General features: G+C 53.6%; 1 protein-coding gene across 2 annotated transcripts; it reads left to right on the top strand.

The window, feature by feature from the left end:
* Nucleotides 1-3,982: 3,982 nt before the first annotated feature.
* CFAP20 (cilia and flagella associated protein 20) lies at nt 3,983-10,698 on the top strand (the record flags this gene model as incomplete). Of its 2 annotated transcripts, XM_083870560.1 has the most annotated exons (6): nt 3,983-4,127; nt 6,493-6,572; nt 7,630-7,741; nt 8,082-8,270; nt 9,388-9,498; nt 10,399-10,698. In XM_083870560.1, the coding sequence occupies exons 1-6, from the start codon at nt 4,044-4,046 to the stop codon at nt 10,402-10,404; spliced, it is 582 nt and encodes a 193-aa protein (XP_083726686.1). In that variant the 5' UTR covers nt 3,983-4,043. The 2 variants fall into 2 exon arrangements, with proteins under 2 accessions (XP_083726686.1, XP_083726685.1); XM_083870559.1 differs by lacking the exon at nt 10,399-10,698 and having other exon boundaries at nt 9,388-9,507.
* Between the last annotated feature and the right edge of the window lie 4,664 nt (nt 10,699-15,362).

The following is a 15,362-nucleotide window of genomic DNA, read 5'->3' as shown; positions in this document are numbered from 1 at the left end:
TTTAAAAGAAGCATGCAAGGAGGAGTATTCAGTGGGGAGGGAGCTGGTGAGTGCTGGTAGAGTGAGCTGTTCCCTGTGCCCGGCTAGGACAGGCTGGGTGAGGAGAGCAAGAGAAAATCATACAAAATCAGTGTGGAGAGATGTAAAGGAGCCACTTGCCACCTTTGGAGGTATTTCTCCTTTCCCTCCTTAGACCCCCACACTCTTCTGAAGGTGCCTGCCTTGGTGGTGGCCTGAGTGCTAATGCTGATACCTGCTTTTTCCAGCCTTGTGGGGGGGGCTTGGGCATGGCGCTGTCTCTGAACCATTGGAGCTCCCATCTCTTCCTCTTTCTTGGGCTCACGCTCTCCTCCTCCTCCTCAGCACCGTGACTGCAAAACTGTGAGTCAGGAGGACCTGCCCAAGGGCCACTGCATTGCAGGAATTCCTCTCAGATGTGGTCCTTAACTGGCAGTGCTCAGGAGAGTCTGGCTGCAATAATGGTTGTTGGCCAAGCTGGGCTCTGGTCTTAGGTAATAATGCACCACTTGAAATTCTGTCTGAAGGCCCTCAGCTGGACTCTGTATGTATGTGGTCATTTCTCTTGTATTGTCCCATTCCTTCATTGCCTATATGTTTTTCCCTATACAGTTTTCCCCAATACTGAAGCTTCCCAGGGGAAAGGGAACCTCTGAGACAAGGCTCTTGCCTGGGAAAGAGACCTGTTGCTGGTTCCCAGGGAAGGGAGCTCAGCTGTGGGCTCCTGCCAGCACAGAACCACTCAGCACTGCTCTCACCCAGCCCTGGGCACTGGCCAAAGTGGAATTGCAGGAGTGAGTCCTTGCACAAGGCCCATAATGGGTACAGGTGTGGGAACACACTGTCCTGGTGTGTCACACGTGGAGATTTGCTGTGGGCCCAGATGTGGACATGGGCATCAGGTAAGTTTAACCTACTGGTGCTGTAAGGCAAGGTCCATTGCCAAGGAACAGTTTCATGGCAGCACTGTTGTATCCAGGACTGTGCTGATCTCTGACATCTACATTCATCAAGACTGTTTCTGGTAGGTGCAGCTCTGGTCAGTGGTGAGAGCAGGGAAGAGCCCACGGCAGAGCCCACCTGAGGCCTACACTGGGCAGAAGCAGCACTGTGAGCATATGCTGAGCTGAGGCCCCTGCAGCACAGTGGCACATCCAAGCACTGTTGCTGCTTGGATCTATCCATCTCCTGATGCTGTTGGATCATGTTCCCCATTGTCACCTGCTGCCATGTCCTCTCCAAGTCCACAGCTTTTCTCCAGAGAGTGCTCTCAGTGACTCTTAACTGTTTGACAGAAATAAACTCTTTTTTGCCTATCCTTCTTTGTCTTCAGTTCATCTAGAGTCAAAAAAGGGCTCATTTTGGCCCCTTGCTCCATCCATTGCACAGGTGTCCCTCCAAGGCAGTGTGTCCTCCTTCCTTGATTTTCTCTGCCAACTTGCTCCAGTACATGCTGGCACTGCCTCCTTCTGCACCCACTGATGTTAACACCCTTGTTCTCTTCTGATCCCTTGCTCAGCATCAGCCCAGCTTCCTTCTCTTCCTCCTCCCTCACTGCTCAGCATTCAGCCAGTGTGAGGTCCAAAGCCTTCAGGTCGCCTCAGCACCCAAAGCCATTTTTGGGCCTTGCTTCACCTTCATGTGGTGGTTATGGATCTCCTGCCCAATTGTCTTTTTGGTTTTCCCATTACCGCTGCCTTTCATCCAGTGCTGCTCCTGTAGGAAAATCCAGGCTGGAGGAGTCAGCTGGAGTCATCTGGACAAATCCCAGGATCTCGCACTCCTTGCAGAATCATTATTTTGCTCTTGGTTTTGCAATGTAGTGAAGGCTTTTTTCTCACAAAGGAACTGACTGAATCTGGTGCTGGTTTTATTGGGCCAAGCACTGTCCTTGGAGCTGGCCCAGCCCTGGACATCTGCTCTCCAGCCTCAGTCAAGAGGGCAATGGCCTGGGTTAGGATTTCCCAGGCCATGAACCTGGGCCATGTGCTCCAAGGCAAGCACAGACTTGGTGACACTGGAGAGAGCTGCTACATTTTGGTCTCGTAATTGCACCCAGCAATGTGACACTTCAGAGGAGCAACGTTTCAGAAACTTCCTGAAAATCTCATTCCTCTGAAGGCATCAGATTGCTGGGAATTCTGAAGGGAAGGAAATGCTTTAGTGGGCAGTTATTTCTGGAGCAGGCACTCTCTGCTTACTTCTTGGACCAGATTATTTTCTTAGGATGGGCCTTTTCCTCCATCTGCTCCCCCAAATTCAATCCCTGTGCACCCTGGGAATTGGAAGCAGAGGTGAGGTAACATGCTAACATCTTCCTACTGATCTTCCAGGTGGATAACATCAGTCTGTGAGTCTCTGCAATACATCTCTCAGGCACCTCTTCCCAAATGCCAGCCTCAATTATTAATATCAAGGTGATATTAACAGGGCTCTGTCTCTGGCCTCTCCTCTAGCCCACACGTGCCCAGGGAAGGAGGGGGAGCAACGGGTACAACATTTTGTTAAAATTAATTGAGAAATAGGGACAATTTGAAACGACAACCTATTTCTGTGTGCAGCAAAACATGGCATTAAGGTGGTAAGTGGAGAGCATGTGAATGAGCCGGCTGTTCAGGAATGGCAGCTGGATATTTGTCCCAGTTGTCTCCTACCATCTGATTAAGGGAACAAGTTATTTCATCATGCCATATAAAGTGTACTCTAACCCACTGACTAAATATAGCTGATCATTTCTAACTAATGCCTTGCTTTTTGTGTGTTCTACTTGTTTGTGCAAGGAATTGTGAAGGAAAGAGAAAGTGCTGCTAACCCAGGTGCTGTGAGGGAGCATTTGTAGCCGATGGGAGAGACAAGCACACCTAGCAGACAACATTGTTAGGATTTGGATGGGGCATTAGTTAGCAACAGAGGCCTGGAGTTAACCTGAGGAACCATAAAGCTGGTACAGAATGATAATTTTTATGCTGTTTAGTGTCTGTACGTTGAAAATAGATGATGTAAGCAGGTGTTATTACAGCTGGAAGAAATGCGTGTCAGTTTAGAAATGTAATTTCTAGCCCAAGCTGCTCCTCTTAAGCCTCTTCAGCTGTGCCAAGGCCTTGTCTCTACTCAAAGACATTGTCACATCCACAAAGCCGTACATCAAACCCCCAATATTGCCAGGGTTCTGTAAGCTATCCCTGCTGGACCAGAGCAGCAAGAAGACACAGGAGGCTCTTAGGGCACCCAGGAATGAGTGGAGCTAAAGGACGCAACGAAGCAGAGCAAATACCATTCAATTGCTCCAGTCTTGTAAAACCAGCACAGGGGGAACGAGCAGAGCCCAGGCTGAGAAACACTCCACGGGAAAAAAAAGCATCCTTGGGAAAAGCAAACCACGGCGTCCCCTTCGGACTGAGGCTCGTGGAGATGTTTTAGAGGCGTCCCTGCCTCCCTCTCGGCGTTCAGGGAACGCGGTACCGCCCGCAGGGGCCGGGCAGGGCTCGCAGGGGCCGGGCAGGGCTCGCAGGGGCCGGGCAGGGCTCGGAGCGGGCCGGGCAGGGCTCGGAGCGGGCCGGGCAGGGCTCGCAGGGGCCGGGCAGGGCTCGCAGGGGCCGGGCAGGGCTCGCAGCGGGCAGGGCTCGGAGCGGGCCGGGCAGGGCTCGGAGCGGGCCGGGCAGGGCTCGGAGCGGGCCGGGCAGGGCTCGGAGCGGGCAGGGCTCGCAGGGGCCGGGCAGGGCTCGCAGGGGCCGGGCAGGGCTCGGAGCGGAGCGGGCAGGGCTCGCAGGGGCCGGGCAGGGCTCGCAGGGGCCGGGCAGGGCTCGCAGGGGCCGGGCAGGGCTCGGAGCGGGCCGGGCTCCCCGCTCGGCGGGGCGAGGCCGGGCAGGGCCGCGGTTGCCGTGGCAGCGCTCCCACAACACCGTCACCGGGAACTGCATCCGGGGCCGCCACAAGTAGTTCCTCGGTGAGGCGGCGGCGCGGAGGGATCCGCCGTGTCCTGCAGAGCGGCGGCCGCGGCCCGGCCCGGCCCGCCCGGCCCCGGCATGTTCAAGAACACCTTCCAGAGCGGCTTCCTCTCCGTGCTCTACAGCATCGGCAGCAAACCGCTCCAGATCTGGGACAAGAAGGTGAGGAGGAGGGCTCGGGCAGCGGCGCGGCCCGGGGAGCGGCGCGGTAGCTCGGGCTCAGCCTCCCGGGGCAGGCCCGGGGCCGCCGGCAACCCCCGGAGCTCTGCGGACACCCGTGGGCCGTGTTACCGGACACCCGTGGGGCCCTGTGGGGCCGCTCCCCGGACACCCTGTGGGGCCGCTCTCCGGACCCCCGTGGGGCCGCTCTCCGGCCGGGGCCGGGGCTGCAGCGGCCGTGTTACCGGGACCCCCGGGATACCGGCATCTCTCGGGTACTGGTTACCGGGACGCCCCGGGGGCCGGTGTACCGGGCCCCTCGGGGTGTTTCTGAGGAGAATTATGAGTATTTTCTGCCTTTGCCGGGCAGAGGAGCCCGCCCGCCACCAGCAGCCGCAGCCCTGTGGGAAGCCCCAGCAGTGTCCAGTGCTGGCCCCAGCAGTGTCCAGTGCTGGCAGCAGGAATGTTCAGTGCTGGCCCCAGCAGTGTCCAGTGCTGGCAGCAGGAATGTTCAGTGCTGGCCCCAGCAGTGTTCAGTGCTGGCAGCAGGAATGTTCAGTGCTGGCCCCAGCAGTGTTCAGTGCTGGCAGCAGGAATGTTCAGTGCTGGCCCCAGCAGTGTTCAGTGCTGGCCGTGGGCAGCGGGACACCCGAGGCCCCGTGGCCACATTTCTGAGGTGGGGGGGTCTCCTCTGGTGCCTGGCCCACCTTTCAAACAGGCTTCCAAAGGCACCCAAAAGTGAGCGGCATGGCGGCTTGTGGGGTGTAGGAGAAGTTGTGAATGTCTCATCACTTTGTTTCTCCCTCCTGGCAGTTTTTAGAGTGGTTCTGCTCAAGGCCCCGTGCCTTCTCCGGGCTGTCTTGCACCAAGGAGCCCTCCTCAGGATGTTGAGAGATGTTGAGCTGTGCTGCTTTCCCCCATCACAAACCATCCATGGTTTAGCGATTCTGCAAAACATTTGTTACAGCCTCTGAGACCAAGGCCACAACCTGTATTTGGTTGCTTGTACATGAGCCTTAGCTGACTTTTTTTTTTTTTTTTTTTTTTTTTTTTTTTTTTTTTTTTTTTTGTAGTTTCAGCAGGAAGGAGAGCCTTCAAGGCAGTTCAGACAGCAGTGATGTTTGACCTGAGTGGACTTATGTGAGCATTTACAGGTTGTGGATGGGGTACAAGAAGCACAGACCCATCCTGTTTCCCATCAGTGGGGTACCCACGTATCTCTATGAAGAACTGGGATGCCTCACACTGCCTGTGTGTGTGTCTGTGTTTTGCACAAATATTGATGACTTTAAAAAAGGATCAACAGCTTATTTGGATGGTGCAAGGACAGGACACATTAAAGACTCTTAGACAAAGGGATGTAGTGTGCTGCCAGACTGGATAAGCTATAAGCAGGCTGGGCTGACCCTGCTTGGAGGTGGAGGTTGGACTGGAGACCTCTGGAGGCACCTTCCCACGTGAATTGTCCTGTGCAGGGTGATACTGTTATCATTGTGTGGCCCATGAGTGGCCAGCAGGAGCTCTCTGTGCAGGGTGAATGTCACCAGTGGTCCTTTCAGTTGCAGTAGTCTCTGTTACATGAAGCATGGCCAGCTTGGGCGTGTTTGTTGTGAGGATTGCCCTGCTCTCTTCAGCAGTGCATGAAATGCTCCTGTCATTTTGGTGAGAACTGGAAACAGAATTTAACATTCTGCCCTGTCCTAGGTGCATGCCTGAGATTACCAGGTTCACAGCTGTCCTAATGTAGACTTTCATATCTTACAAAAAGAACAGCAGGCATTTCTACTTTTTTTTAGATCTTAAGGAATATCTCAAGCTTTTGTAACATGGGGAAAACCCATGTATTTCTTGGCCTTAGTAGGATGTGCAGTGCTTGCGCTGGTGGAGGGAGTGTGTGTGTGTGAGTGTGCAGGAGTGTGCCTGAGTGTGTGAATGCCCTGACTCCCCAGGGGCAGTCAGCCATGCCCAGCAGCACAGACCCAGTGCCCTTGGTGACTGCTGGCTGTCTGGTGGCTCCCCTCTATTGCTTGTCCTTGTTTTTACCCCTTATTGCACTCCAGTCTGACTCTTTTATGTTTGTTTATTTGGGCCTCTGACAAGAGGCTTGAGTCCCTTGTGTTCACTGCAGTGTATTTTGATAGATGGAAATCTTGCACTCGGTGTATGTGCGACATGCTGGGCCATAAGCTCTTGCTGGCACTCTGGGGCAGTGATCAAAGCCTTGGAAACAGTGAGGTCCAGGAGAGTAGGAGCCAAGTGAATGTAGATGGGTCCTCCTGGGGTCTTATTCCTTCTCTTAATGGGCTGCATGTGCCTCTCCTTTCCCTCTCATGTAACGTCTCCACTGTCTGCCCCACTTCTGTTCCAGGTGCGCAATGGCCACATCAAGCGAATCACGGACAATGACATTCAGTCACTGGTGCTGGAGATTGAAGGAACAAATGTCAGGTAGGAGAAGCCTCTTCTGCTTTTCTGGGGGAACAGGACTCTGCCTTGAAGTGGAGTGAAAGATGTCAGTACCCAGCAGACATCATCCTCAAACTACAGCAATGTGATGGCAATGTCTTTGTCAATAAATTGAAGAATCTAGGTCTTGCCACTGATACTCCTCGGTGCTGTGCCTTTCCCTGGATGTGCCTATAGAGCTCTCACTCTCATCCTCAGTGGGGCTAAGGGATAAAAAATAAAATCCCATTATTTTTCCATCACTTGAAGGAAAGAAAAGTGGTATTTAATACCCCGCCTCAGTCATCACTGCCAGTTACTGAAAAAGCAGCTGTCTGCTGTCTCTTCTATTGTCTTGGGCCTGTTCTCCTCACGTGACAGCTGCTCTCCCTACAGCAGAAAGATCAAAGGGAGTTGCTTATGGAGCTTCTCTTAGCAACCTCGTCTCCATCACCCCGGGAGACAGACGCCAGCTCCATGAGCGGGCTCAGAGTCTCCAAGGCTTCTCCAGGGGTGATTCAGAGCAGGGCACTCCTTATAAGGACAGTCAGTGGAGACTCCTCTCCTGCAGACAGGCTGAGCCAATTGCTTCTCTTCCTCCAAGAAGTGTTGATACAGAACTTGCCAGGCGTGACGTGTACTTCTAGGGCTCATGACCTCTGTTTTCCCAGCCGTATAGAGCACAGGGCCTCTGCCGTGATCTGGAGGGCTCTACCTCTTCAGTCAAGGGTAGGAGGAGGTTGTGTTAAGAAACACCACTGACATGGCCTTGAAACTGGGGAGGTGAAGCTGTCCAGGAAGGTGTTTCATGCCCTGGGTGAGAAAATTGCAATTTGAGATGCATTCTTTTTGCCTTTTATCTTTTTCTGCCTGCAGCTACCTCTGAAACTCTTCCTCCTGTTACAGGAAGCCCTGATTGTTGCTGAGATCTTATGATCACAGTTATCCATTTCTGCCTGTCCTCCAAGGCTGCATTGGGCCAAGGGAGAGACTTGGGTTACCTCGGGCTGTGCACTTTGTGCTGTGTGAGATCCTAAAGTGTTTTTCTCTCACCTCTCAGTACCACGTACATCACGTGCCCTGCTGACCCAAAGAAGACCCTGGGCATCAAACTACCTTTCCTAGTGATGATCATCAAGAACCTGAAAAAATACTTCACTTTTGAAGTGCAGGTGAGGAGTGTGCAGTGGGGAGGCCCCTCCAGGGACCACTGAGGAAGGCGCCAGAGAGCCTGCAGTCTTGTGTTGGAACTTGTCCCAGGCAGTGAGTGATCCCCAAAACAGTTTTGCTTTCTTGGCCATGTGGTGTGTCAGGTCTTCTGGTATGGGGGCATCAGTCAGCTCACAAACACGTTTGCTGCTATTCCTGAAAACGGGTCTGTTTCCTGTGTTAAAATGACTTCTGCTGTGGAATGGAGGGGTGGGAGTAGAGAGCCCTCTTGGAAATGGGTAGCACTGTCCTGGGGAGTCGGGGACCTGGCCCCTGGGTGAGCAGCCTGCCCTCCCTGCCCAGGTGCTGGATGACAAGAATGTCCGTCGGCGTTTCCGGGCCAGCAACTACCAGAGTACGACTCGTGTGAAGCCCTTCATCTGCACCATGCCCATGCGGCTGGACGACGGCTGGAACCAGATCCAGTTCAACCTCTCCGACTTCACGCGCCGTGCCTACGGCACCAACTACATTGAGACCCTCAGAGTGCAGGTGAGAGCAGCCAGGACCTGCCCTGGGAGATCACCAATGGCTGGGGATGTTCATGCTGGCTGGCACAGCAGGATGGGAATCTGGCTTTAGCCCTGCCTGGTTCCTTTGCCAGCCCTGCTCTTTGCAGAGCACTGTGCAACAGGAGTGAAGGCCTGACTGAGGCCTCACTTCACTTGACTAGACTGGGATGAAGGAGCCCATTTCCCTCTTGTTTCTCTGGCTGGCTGTTGGTTAGGGTGAGAGTTGCAGTTCCATGTGGCATGCCATGAAGGTGGAGCTCTTCTGGGAATTATCTTTGTGTTGCCTTACTGTCCAGATAGGCTGGACAATGATTGGCTGAATGGGAGCCTGAAAGACCCATGGTGTACAGACCATTCATACCCCTGGTCAAGCTTGTGGTAGTGGTAGTGGAGTGACCCTGCTTTCACTGAGTCCCTTGTAACAGAGCTGATGCAGTGCTTGTTCCTGCAGAGGACACGGAACTTGTTCCATATGCTAGGGAGTCATGTTCACAGTGTCCAGTGGTATGTGTTATTTTGAGGAATGTCTGTGTGTGGAGCGTGCCTGTTCCTTAGTATGAGGGGAGTGCTGCAGTTCCTTGCAGGATTGCCCTGAGGTGCAGGCAGTAAGCTGAGAGTTGTCTGCCTTCTCACATAGTCATGTGGGGGACCAGAGCAACCCCTTTGCTCCCAGCTGATAGTGGAGGCAGCACAGACTGGACAGGCTCATTCCTGACCTCAGGGAGGCCCTGAAGTGGGCGTGTTAAAAATGCAGCAGGCTGAGGCTGTGGGTGTTCTGGCAAGTGCTAATACCAGCAAAGCAGAGGTCAGTTCACAGCAGAAAATCCTCATTAGCAACTAAGACAGATTTCAGTTGGCAGAGATGCCAGAGCTTGGCCAAATCTTTTGAGCAAGTGTTCATCCCTGGAGAGAGAATCTAATGCAAAGCAGAGGGCACAGACCTACATTTCTCTGATCCCCTGTCAGATTCAAAAAAGCAAGACAGTGAGGTAGATTTCCAGCTGCTGAGCCAAAGAATCCATGTTGCAGCGTGACACCAAAGCTGGATGTGGAAAGAGCATGTGGAAAATGGACTGACTCTTTGTTTTGACTCTCAGATCCACGCCAACTGCCGTATCCGACGGGTGTATTTCTCTGACCGGCTGTACTCAGAGGATGAGCTCCCAGCTGAGTTCAAGCTGTATCTGCCTGTCCAGAACAAGGCCAAGGTGAGCTAGATGTGGGAAGGAGGGTGGGAGAACAGTGAGCCAGACTACCATTCCTCTGCCTCCTCCTGCTGCCTTTGCAACCCGGAGTTTCTTCTGGCAGCAGAGCTCTTGCCAGCTTTGGCCACCAGCCAGGGAGCACCCTCTCTGTTGCCAGGGTGAGCAGTCTGTCTGGGGTGCCTTGTTGTGTAGCTTTCCTGCCAAAACACATGGAAATTGTCATTCCCATCTAGGAGCAGGGTGAGCTGTTCAGCTGCTCCCTGTGTCCTCCCTGGTTGTGTTGAAGGACTCTGGGCAGTTGCAGCCTCCCGGCATCTCTCCAGAGCTTTCATCCATGACTCAGCTCAGCGACTTTGCTCTTCAGAGCAGCTGCAGCTCCACATTTGTCTTCCAGGAGAGATGTTGTTTGTATTCCTCTAGCCCAAAATGAGTCCCCTCTGATCTTTTCCCCGCCCAGTGCAGACGGTGGTGCCATGAGGGGGGAAGGAGACACCATGGCTGCCCTCAGGAGGAGATGCCAAGCTCTGCTCCTGCAGTGATGGGAGAGGAGTGAACATGCTGGCATATTGAAAGATCTTGAACACCATGCAGCAATTTAGTGAGGCTTGTGAGGAAGCACCTTCTTTGCCAGGGCCAGCATGTCCCAATGCAGACACTTCTTTTAGCAAAGAAGATTCCTGGGCAAAGTTTCAAGCTGCTGAGGGAGAATGTTGGGGGCTGATCATAGTGGGAGGTAGAAGGCAGTGTTAACTGTAGGTAACACCTCTGGGGAACCTGTCACTGCCTTCTGGGCTGTAGCAGCCTCACAGAGGTGTCTGGGGAGTGCTTGGAGCCCTCCCAGTACTGTTGTCTTGTGCTGCCAAGTCTTGTAAGTGTCTCCTTTCTTCTCCCTGCTCTGTCCAGCAATAACACCACGTTGGGAAGAGATGTTGGCGTGCAAATTGTACAGAGTCAGAGTTTTCCTGGCTGTTCCTAAAGTGCTGAGCCTAAACTGTGCAGGTGGCCTGGTACCCAGTCTTGTCTTGCTCAAAGTGGCCGCTGTGCCTCCAAAGAAGGGATTCAGCAGGAATTGTGGAGTTAAGTGTATCTTCTTGAAGTTAGCAATTTTATTTTTTATTTCCTTGATTTCCATCTCTTATATATGCTCTAAATATGGATGTAATACTTGTTCTTGAAAAGTTATTAAACATTTGGCTCTGTAAATCTGCTTCTGTCTTCCTCCTTTGATGGATCCTTAACTTGCACATTTTAGTGCTTCAGAAAGTGCCAGAGAATTTTATTGAGAACCCAGATACTAGAATTTGCCTCTGAACTTGACTTTGATCAGCACCCTCACTGTTTAGAGTGTAGCACAGATGCAAACAGCAGCAGTCTGGTGAGAGGAAAATTAGTGAGGTTTCCACAGAGAAGACAGAAACTGTCTTTAATCCATGAAGTTTGTGGTACTATGACAAAAACTCATGCTGTTCATTGAAATGGGTTTTTCATTCCCTTTTTCCTTGAAGCCATTTTCCCCAGCAGTGACAAATTAGGCTTACCGGCCTGTTAGGGCACACTTTTGTTGGCTGTGTAGTTACCAACTCACTCCAGCTCTCAACCAAGCCTTTAGCAGCACGAGGAGGCACACAATAGCCTTCCAGCTGCCAAATTGTCCCTTTCCCCAGGGATCAAAGGGGAGGTTTAGCAAAGCAGAATAACAGGAGCGGAAGTCTTTTCCTGTGCTGAAGCTGCCCTTCCCTGCCTCAAACCAATCTGCCTTTGTTGTAGAAAGGCTTGTGACGGAGAGGCCAGAGACTCCATCAGTAATGGGGTGTGTCTGGGAGTAGATGATGCCTTTCCTGCCCAAGGCCAAGCCCCCCATCAATACTCTGCAGGGCAGGTACCAAAGGCAGGGACTGATCCTTCCCTGGGCTGTGCAGTGAATGGGGAAGACTTCACTTCTGTTACTTCTCTGGAGAACAAAGCTGCTCTCTCCCAGGAGGAAGAGAGCCTGCTGGAGGACATCTGCCTTAGATTCTGGGTTTAATCCTGACCACTGAAATCCTGCTTGGTTTAAAGGTTTGGGATGTCTGTGCACCCTCTCTCTGCACCTCTGTGGCAAAGCTCTCCAGGCGCCTGTAACAGAGCTGCCTCACCTACACCTTTAGAGCTGCTGGGCTTTGAACTGGAGGTGCTGCCACGTGGGGCTGGATTGCACCTGCAGAAGGCTTTCTGAAGAAGACTTTTGCAATTCTTCTAGCAGCTGAACAGCTTGGTAGCTCTAAGGAGCCCAGCCAAAGAAGCCCACATGAGAAAACACCATCCATCTTGCATTGACTATGTCAAGGTTTGGCTGGACTCAGTCTGTTAAGTGGAATCACACTGGATCATGCGCCAAGGGTTGGCCTTAATGAAGTCCATGGCAAGGCTTTCTCCATGTTTGCAAAACTTTCCAGAGCTGGGGGAGCTGCTGAGTGGATCCACCAGACCCCAGCAAGGTTAAATATGCATCCTTTCCCGCAAGCCCTTGCTCAACACCATGTGTTTTTGGCAGTCTTTGGCAGCTGAAAACTCAGCAGGAGCTGCTGCTGCCTTTCCCTGCCCTGCTGGGGCCTGGAGTTGCCCCTTGTCCTTGAGGAGTTGAGCTCACCCTGAGTGACTGGCCCTAATGCATTAAGAGGAGCTGGGCTCCCCTGGGCCCCGAGCTGGCTGCCTCTGCAGAGATCAGATGGGCCCTGCTGCCAATTCCTGCCCAACCTCTAGGAGCTGTGCCAGCGGATTTGCTGGAATAAACTCCCAGCCACAAACCCTTACATCCATATGGACCTTCTGTGTATTTTTAAATACGAAACAAAATACTGAATCTTCCTGTTTACTTGTTGCACAAAGTGGAGCATCATCTGATACTGGCTCTTTCCTTTAGGGCCAGATGCTTGGTGACTTACACAGTGTTCTTCCAAAATCTTTCTCTTCTAATCCCTCTCTCCCATCAAAACTTTAACCATCTTGCTGAAGGTGGGTGAAGTTGGATTCTCTCCGTGTGGGAGAAGAGGATGCTGCTGGTAGATGGGCCAAAATGTCAGAAGCATCCTGTCAGCAGCCCTTTCCTAAATGTGCACAAGCAAAACTTCTGTGAGTAGAGCACCTAGTTTCTTACTCCTTTGGTTATGGCTTTTGACATGGCTGGGATGCATCCCCCTAACATGGAAAGTGGAGGAATGCAGGAAGGAGGTGGGGGCAGAGATAGGAGTCATGGATGGCTTCTGGGGCAGCCCCAGCTGGGTAGGAGGGGTGGGCAGAGAGGAGTCCTGGTTCAGTGCAGGCAGCCTGTGGAGAAAGGATCTTAAATATCTCTTCATTCACCTTTCTGTGGGTGGCCTACTCCTTCCTTCCTTCCTTCCTTCCTTCCTTCCTTCCTTCCTTCCTTCCTTCCTTCGAGCCCTGGTTTCAACCTGGGGCAGAGCAGGGCCCACCCAAAGATGAGTTTTCCTTCTCTGCACCAGCTTTTCACCTTTGTCTTCTATTGGCTGGGGCAAGGTTCTGCACTTGGACACTTTGATCAGGACCTCAGTGCTGGGAGCTGCTTTCTATATGAAAGGCAAACCTTCCCTTTGAAAGCTTGGGTGCTGAAATACAGTGAGTGCACAGGCTGCAGCTCCCCAGGGCTGGGCCAGCAGCAGAAGGCTTGGGCTGGAGCAGCTGGCAGTCACTGTGGTGCAAGCCAAGGCTGGGACATCCCAAGGCTCCAGTGGCTCTGCCTGGGCAGGTGGCAGCTGCTGGCAGGGCAAGCAGGCAATGGGTATTTCCTGGAAAGCTCTCTCTGTTTGCTCTGCTGCTGGGGCAGAAGAATCCTGTGTGAGTGTCCAGCTCAGCAGAGTGTTAGGACTGGTACAAGCTTCTGTCCCTGCCTGTGTTTGTCCCCTTGCACTTTGTGACCTTCCTATCAAGTGGGTCCTGATAAAGAAGCACAGAGCTGTGATAACAGAGGGATAAGCCGGAATCAAAAAAATCTGGGCCAAACTCTCCTTCTTGTCCATTCTGCATCTCCCTGAATGTCTTGGGCCAAATGTTGTCATCTTTATAAAGGGATTACACCTCCAGGGCGATGTTAATCCTTTGCAGCTGTTGTCTAATGTGGGGCAGGGAGTGCTGGAAGCAAGGGAAATATTTATTTTGAGTTTTACCACTGGCCACCGCCCAGGAAAACCAAGTGACGGTACTGGGGACTTTGGCCACTTTGCATGCAGAGAGAGCTAATGTTCCTGCCCTGCTGGCGCCTGCAGGAGAGGGGTGAGAGCTTCCCCTGGCAGGCTGCAAAATGGGATCAGCCAAACACGATTTGTTTGAATAACAGAGCAGTTGTGCACCCTGAGAGCTAACCTGGGATGCAGTGGGGAAAGCCTCAGAGCTGCTAGAGATGAGAAGATGGATGCCAAGTTGTGCTGAAGTAGACCTACAGCCCATCTGCTTCACTATCACTTCATGTGTTACCCCTGCAGCCCCAGAAATGTGAGATGAGGGGTCCCAGCACCCCCGGGAGGAGGCTGGGGGCTGCCCGGGGGTGTGAGGGGAGGAGAGAGGTGTGAGCCACACACACACGTGCCGAACTCAGTGCGATTGGTAGGAACATCCCACCCGCAGCGGGGCTGTGCTGGCACCGACCCCTCCCCGGGCAGCACCCGGAGCCTCCGCCCTGCCTGCAGCCAGCACACGCAGCAGGTTCAACCCCTCCCAGGGCCCCGCGGCCCTTCCCTCCATCCCCAGCATTGTTTCCTCCGACCTTGAGCTGGCCGGTCGCTACTTGCTGTATCCCAGCCCCAGTTCTTCCTCTGCACTCAGCCCAGCTTCCTCTGTGTTTTCCGGGTCCTTTCCTCAGTGCTGAAAAGGGGATGGTGCCCTGGCTTGCAGAGGAAGAGCAGGATTCTCTTGAGATGGTGCTAATTAGGCAGAGAGCCCCTGCCAGCCCTGGTCGCCCTGTCATGCACACCCCAGCACAGCAGGGCCTGGAGGAGGCTGAGCTCCCAGGGTCTTTTTCAGATCAGGCTTCTCCAACCTATTTTTGGGCAGCAGGGAGCTGCCTGGCAGGAGTGGATTCTGGTGGGGCAGGCCGGTCCCTGCCAGGGCCAGGCTCAGCCGGACTCGCACTCCCCCATGCTCCCAACAGCTCCCCTATAGCAGGTGCCTGCCTGCCCCTCCTGGGCTCTCACACCCACGGGTGGCCAGAGGTGAGCTGACCCCACTGTGGGTGTGCAGGGCAGTGCAGGAGCCTCTGGCAGAGCCTGGGCGCTGCCGAAATGCTGGGCTTTGTCTCCAGCGGGTCCCTTACTGCTGTCCATGAGCGTTTCCAGATGGCCCTGGGCTCCTGGCACCAATTCTGCTGCAGCATCCGGGGAAAAGCGGGAGGGGGTGGGAAGTGTTGTCCCAGCTCATCAAGTGTGGCGGCCTGGCCCTCTGCTCCCAGCATCCCTAATTCCCGCTGAGGAATTGTTCCCAGCTCCTGTCCCACCCTGAATCAGCAAGGAGGCCCCTCCCCTGCCATGGAAGGGATGGCCCTGGGCATCCTTATCCAGCTCTGGCTTTCCCTGGAAGCCAGGCATCTTTCAAGATACCAGGCTTTGGGGTCCCAGCCCTGCACCCCATCGAGCCTTCTGTATCCCCAGGAGAGAAAGGAAACACTGCTGCCGTGGGAAATCCAGCTGTTGTCGGAAATGCATCTGCCGCGGGAAGTGCATCCAGTGTGGGAAATGCATCTGCCGTGGGAAATGCATCTGCACTGGGCTCTGGAGCACTCTCTGCGGGGGTGGGGAGAGTGAATCCCAGCCGTCCTTTCCTCCTGCCTCGCCTTTTGGCCAGGTTCATGGATTGTGGTAGCTCCCAGTGCCTGTCTG

Source organism: Zosterops lateralis (assembly GCF_965231275.1).
Source record: "Zosterops lateralis genome assembly, chromosome: 12".
Lineage (NCBI taxonomy): Eukaryota > Metazoa > Chordata > Aves > Passeriformes > Zosteropidae > Zosterops > Zosterops lateralis.
The sequence above is the reverse complement of the archived record's forward strand: the minus strand, read 5'-3'. Positions and strand labels throughout refer to the sequence as shown.